Source organism: Gekko japonicus, unplaced genomic scaffold (genome assembly GCF_001447785.1).
Source record: "Gekko japonicus isolate JY-2015 unplaced genomic scaffold, Gekko_japonicus_V1.1 scaffold53, whole genome shotgun sequence".
Taxonomy (NCBI): Eukaryota; Metazoa; Chordata; class Lepidosauria; order Squamata; family Gekkonidae; genus Gekko; species Gekko japonicus.
In genome coordinates this window covers 1,607,564-1,613,563 of record NW_015162474.1, presented here as the reverse complement: position 1 = coordinate 1,613,563, position 6,000 = coordinate 1,607,564, and the positions used below count along the sequence as shown (strand labels likewise).

At 43.0% G+C, this 6,000-nt stretch overlaps 1 protein-coding gene across 1 annotated transcript in view; it reads right to left on the bottom strand.

Moving 5' to 3' along the window:
• The window catches only part of CPM (carboxypeptidase M), a 54,385-nt gene that overhangs the window by 8,010 nt on the left and 40,375 nt on the right, over positions 1–6,000 (bottom strand). The window contains exons 6-7 of the mRNA XM_015405714.1: positions 4,663–4,833; positions 1,384–1,536 (exon numbers count right to left, since the gene is read on the bottom strand). Coding sequence (XP_015261200.1) covers positions 1,384–1,536; positions 4,663–4,833 — 324 coding nt within the window. The remainder of the gene's footprint in view (positions 1–1,383; positions 1,537–4,662; positions 4,834–6,000) is intronic.

The window sequence follows — 6,000 nt, the reverse complement described above, 5'->3', positions numbered from 1 at the left end:
CCCCCCCCCCCACACACACACACAGCCTCTGCCTAGGGAGCAGCTGACATCATTCCCAACTGAAAATTCCAACTGCCTTGCGGGGGGGGGGGGTGAGTTTCAGGTGTGGAATGGAGTGTAGTCCAATCAGCTTCCATATGTAAATGACCTTGGAACGCTGGCCGGGACTGCACAAAGCAGCCAATGAACCCAGCCAGTGTCTTCCGAGTGGCAGTTTTTTCGGCCTAACACTAAAGGAGTGCATTTTAGAACTTTGGCACCCAAAACTCTTTTATTATAAGGGAGAGATTTCATAGGGAATCAAAGAAACAAAATCTTCACACACACACAAAATGGCACAGCCAGGAGACAGTATGCCTGTTAAAATAGTGTTCTGCTGGTGAAGGGTGACAAATGTAGCTGCTAAATCCCTTCTAAATGAGCTTTTTTACACTACCAGGTACTGTCCATTTTCATACGTCTTTCTCTAGGGAAAATTATTTATGTTTCAGATACTGGACTCCAGAGGGATAGCCATATTAGCATGCTGGTTGCCAAAGCAGTAGTCTTGTGGCACCTCAAAGACTCAACGAATTTACTGTGGGAGTCTGAGTTCACTGAGTTCAGAGAGAAGTATACAGGCACCAAGGTGCAGCAAGAAGGAGGGCTGGGGAATTATGAGAAATGAGTACCCCAAGATATAGTTGTGTTATTTCAGAACACAGATGAAAACAGAAGCCAGTTGAGTAAACAAGACGATCAGATTATGGGTGGGCGTCCCATTCCCAACACATGATGATGTTGAGGAAAAAAGAGCGAACAGTTTGCATAAACTTGTAAGGGGGACTGGTTCTTGACTAATAGAATTCATATGCAGGTTTAACACTTTCAGACTTGCACTATAGCAATGATTTGCCACTGGATCATCCTGTGTAGAGAAGCCACTCTAGCTGCAAATGATTGCTACAGTGCAATGACAGTACAATATCTAGTGATGTGTAGGCACAGTCCATGGACTCAACAGGACAGAACGTTCTATTCACATAATTTGATATAGTGGTTAAGTGCGCGGACTCTAATCTGGGAGACCCGGGTTTGATTCCCCACTCCTCCACTTGCACCTGGCTGGATGACCCTGGGCAAGCCTTAGCTCTGATAAGCCTTAGCTCTGAAAAAGGGCAGTTTGTGTCAGAGTTCTCTCAGCCCCACCCACCTCACAGGGTGTCTGTTGTGGGGAGGGGAAGGGAAAGGAGTTTGTAAGCCATTCCGAGACTCCTTTGGGTAGTGACGGGCGGGGTATAAATCCAATCTCTTCTCTTCTCTCTTCTCTTCTCTTAAAGCAGTTCTATAAAATTTATCAAGATAACATCTAGGATCAAGTGCAAGTCACCTAAGACCACTTACCTTGATGAACTTGTTTAATGTATTCAATCAAAGCTATTTTGTTATCATTCCAGAAGGATGGAAGTTCTTCTTTTGGTGGATATTTACAGCATGATAGTTCCAATGTAATTTCAAAGCACTGTCCCCAAATGTAATTGTAATCCTGCATCCCACCTAAAGTGAATTGTTTAATTAAGTTGTAGAAATTCCAACAAGAATTAACATTTTCAATTACTATCCTAAAGTTCTTCCCCAGCTGCCTGATTCACCTGTACTGGGCACCATGTTTCTTGATACTAGTTTTTCCTATGAGCAAACATGTCTGGTGTAAAACAGCAGCCCAGTGGTATGCCTGCAGAAAAGACAACATTGGTTTAATCCTCTCCACTGCTGCCACCTTGACCTGCAGCTCACTGTACACCCCAGCTACTACGTAGCATCTGCTTCTAACCCTTGTGCCTAGGCTCACCTAGAGAGTATGCTGGTGGTTACTTTCAGGTGTGGGCAGATTCTTTAAAAAGAACGGCAGGTCTTTATTATGCAAACACAAGGCTAACAGTGGAGAGTCCATCCCCTGCAACATGGCCACTCTGGGGCAAGTAGGGCTGCCAAGTCCCCCCGGGGGACGGGGAAACCCCCGCCCCAGAGGCCCGTTCCCTGCCGCCGGTGGATCGGGCCCCAGGGGGAACCCCACCCCGGTGTCATAATGTCACTTCCTGGTGACGTGCGTGTGGTGTGCGCGTGCTTTGCGCGCGTGCGTGCACATAGGACGCCGGACAGGAGTCCCCCACTCCCGACGATTTTTGACTTGGCATCCCTAGGGGCAAGTGATGCTCTGTCTTCTTGGTGCTTGGGAGGGGGGCAACAGTGGAAGGGCTTCTAGTGTCCTGGCCCCACTAATGGATCTCCTGATGGCACCTGGTATTTTTGGCCACTGTGTGACAGAGTGTTGGACTAGATGGGCCATTGGCCTGATCCAACATTGGCTTCTCTTATGTTCTTATTGCTGCCTGTATGCACTTTTAGAAAACAGTGGAATGTAAGTGTGTGAGGCAACCCCACCACCAATGCCCTCTCACATGTTTAGCAACCAGTCACCAGGTTATGGAAACTGGAAACCAATGCACTAGTCATGGGGAGGAGGAGGATATGAGGACCTTTCTCTTCAGTAATTTCCTCAATGTTCAGCTTTTCTTTTCTTTTTAAAGAGTATTTACCTCTTTTATTTGTAGGGTTGCCAGCTCCCAGGTCCCAGCAGGGGTTCCCCTGCTTTTCGGGGCTCCAATATGCCACTGGCCAGTGGGGAAAACCCCACCCCACAAACAGGGATGTTGTCAGGTGACATCCCCAATGCAACGATGTCACCCAGAAGTGATGTTATTGTGTTGGTGACGTCGCACAGCGGTGTTCTGGGTTTTGGGCAAACTTTATGGTTTTGAAGCAAAAAGACCCAGAGATTTTGCCCCAAAACCAGAGCATTGTGCGTGATGTTGCCAATGTGATGTCACTTTCAGGTGACATCATTGCATCAGGGACATTGCATGTGATGTCTCACCCACCCCCAGAACATCCCCCCGCTGTAATGGCAAGGGGACCTGGCAACCCTATTTATTTGTAAAGACATAAAGAAAAAAATGTGCAGCCAATATATTCTACCCAGTTTCTAAGTAAGCAGTAATTGTCTCCCACCTCCCTCTTTTCAAAGTTCAAAGGTATCTAATATAGTTTCAGGCATTTAAACATTCTAAGCCACTTCAAGTTCAGGCTGCTCTTCATTTAGCATACAAAGTCAGACCATTGGGCCATCTATTTATTTGTCAGCTTTGACTGGGAGTGGGTTTCCAGGGCCTCTGGCAGAGGGTTTTCCCAGCATTGCAAGTTGAGTTCCAAGGGATTCTAGGGGCTTTCTGCATGCAAAGCAGCTGGTCTGAGCCATGGGCCTTCCCACCTCCCACTTATACCCCAAACACACATACAGCATACCCTTAGGCTTCCCCCCGCAAACACACACACACACACAAAACATCTCTCCATGGTCAGGTCATTTTAATTTTGATTAGCAACCACAATGCATAATGACTTTCCTTAGTGAGCTGATTGTTCACAAGAGATTCAAGGCACATGGCATTTCTCCTGAGTCCCTATTAATATAAACTGGAGCTGGTCATGCGCACACAGGTGTGCACTTCCACTAAGTCTTATTTGTTTAAGTGGTGCAGGAAAGATGTTCCAGCTATCTAGGCATTTGATATAGTGGTGTTTAAAGGTTTTAAAACATTTAGGTGAATACCAAAATAATTCTTCGCTGTATAAACGAAGAGGGAAATTTAGATTTCTATTGAAACAAAATTTAGGAATACATCACTAACAAAACGTAACTGCTTGATTCTTGCAAAAAGAACTCTGAAGGTGAGAAGACAGCATGAGGAAGTTGGACAGTGAGGAATTCTGATGGGACTGGAATTTGAGATGGAAGATAGCAACAGAAGGCCCTTTCTGGATAGTGGATTATTGGTCGGGCCATTTCTGCAATAGCCACACAGCATATATGGCTTCTTCCAGACTATGATGCCAAAGCTGACAGCATAACGGCAGTAGGTAGGTGTACGACTTGGGGTTCTCATGGGGTGATGAGTGGGAAATTGAATGATAGTTCCACTTCACCTCTTCCTGTAGGCATCAGGCCATACAAGACTGCTTATGGAAAAGTAAGAAGGTTTTTGCAGGAGACACTAAAAAGCACATTTGAATCTCTCTCACATGATAGTGATGTGCAGAAATGTTATTGTGGAACAGAATACTGAAATGAAGTTGAATGTGTATTTTAGCCAACCATAGGTTTTAACAAATTCCTAACCAGTTTAAGCACTCTTGAAGCTTTCTGTTATACTTCTCTGCATGCAGTTAACACAGCTGGCCAAATTTCAAAGTACAAGCATAGACTGTATTTACTATATTTTCAAAGCTACACACTGGCAAATCATCTTAAGACAAATGGGCACCATGGCAGTAATTTAAAAATGCAAATAAATGTGTCTCCTAGTGCTGTAAATCCTTTCAATAATGAATTTTAGACTCATGTCTGCATTTTTACCCAAAGGTTGGTCCGGTATGGATTATCTTACTGATCTTCTCTGCCTCTAAAGTACTAAAGAGAGAAAACTACACAGACTTTGAGATTTATGTTCCAGTATTTTTTAAAAGCAGACGTCTGTCAAGCATTTGTCAGATCATGCAAACAAACAAACAAAAACAGCTGATAGCCTCTAAGAGCTATAGAAGAAGAGACGGAATTCTTACCTTCCACCTTGTACCATGCAAAACCATTTGTAATGCCATCTGGAAAGTAATCTCCAATTACACAAACTTTCCCATTATGCATTGTGGCATGGCTGGTAGAGTATGTTTTTGCAAGGTGCACAAAAAAATCATTATCCAAAGTTTTGCTAATTCCATCTGAAGTAATAGTAACTGTAGAAAGATGATCACAGTAGACATTTTGTTAATATTTATACACTGTGTGCACACATATTTCAACAGTAGTAAATATAGTTTGCATTATACAAGCATAGATAAAGTCCTGGCTATCACTATAAATTCAGTGTAAGGATTGTTAGTATGTGAAAGAAAAATCCTCAATTTGTTTGAATTCCTGGCTGCCATTGCAAATTCCCCCTCTCCATCCAAAGATCATTGAGATGCATGAAGGGGAAAAACCCCACCACCCAGAAATTGACTGGTTCTGCAGTGTGCCTTATTGACTGCTGGAGTGTTGGTTGCTGACATAAGGTAGACTTCTTAGTGTAAATGTAGAAGAGGTATACAGTCTAGTACTTTTCTAGTCATCATCATGTCTGGGACTACATGTGTATACTTTCTCTCTCTTGTAGGTTCCGGTTCAATCATTTTATTGCTCATAGACCAATAGCTCATAAGCAGATATACAAAATATAGTACATGCAATGGAGTACAGCATACGTTATAATTTACAGTTTACAGTTTCACAGAAGTATGTAGTTTAGTTTACCGAATACACATCAATTACCTAAAAAGGGCAGAGTCAATTCATGTAATTCCACCCAAGGTTACAGATAAAAACGTTGCCACTACCAGCATCACATTTGGATCAGTATCAGCTAAGAGATTAGCTACAAGTTCCTGATTAGTAGCAGGGCTCCATTTTTGAATGTACACCGAAATCCATCTGTTGCGAGCCATATTATATTTCTTACAATCAACAAAAAAGTGCCAAATTGTGTCCAAATCGCCTGAGTTACAATTGCAAAGTTGTTCTGAAAAAGGAATCCCTAGAAATCTACCCATTAGTTCCCCAAGGGGCAAAGCATTTAATCTTGCCTTGGAAAACAATATTCTATATTTGGGGACCATCAGAGATTTACAATAAGAGGGCAAAGATTCCAGGATCGGGAGACCTAAATAATACAAAGAACAGACCCTTCGAGCTCGGCAACTTGTACTCCATTTATCCAAGTGTATCACACTAGATTTAATTTGCTTCCGTGCAGCAGGATAGTCTGTTTGATTTAAAAAATTCAGGGGAAAATCCTAAACTTTGTAATTTGCCATCAACCATTTGCAACCATGAACTTCGAAAGTTATCCTTAGCTAAGAGGTGCA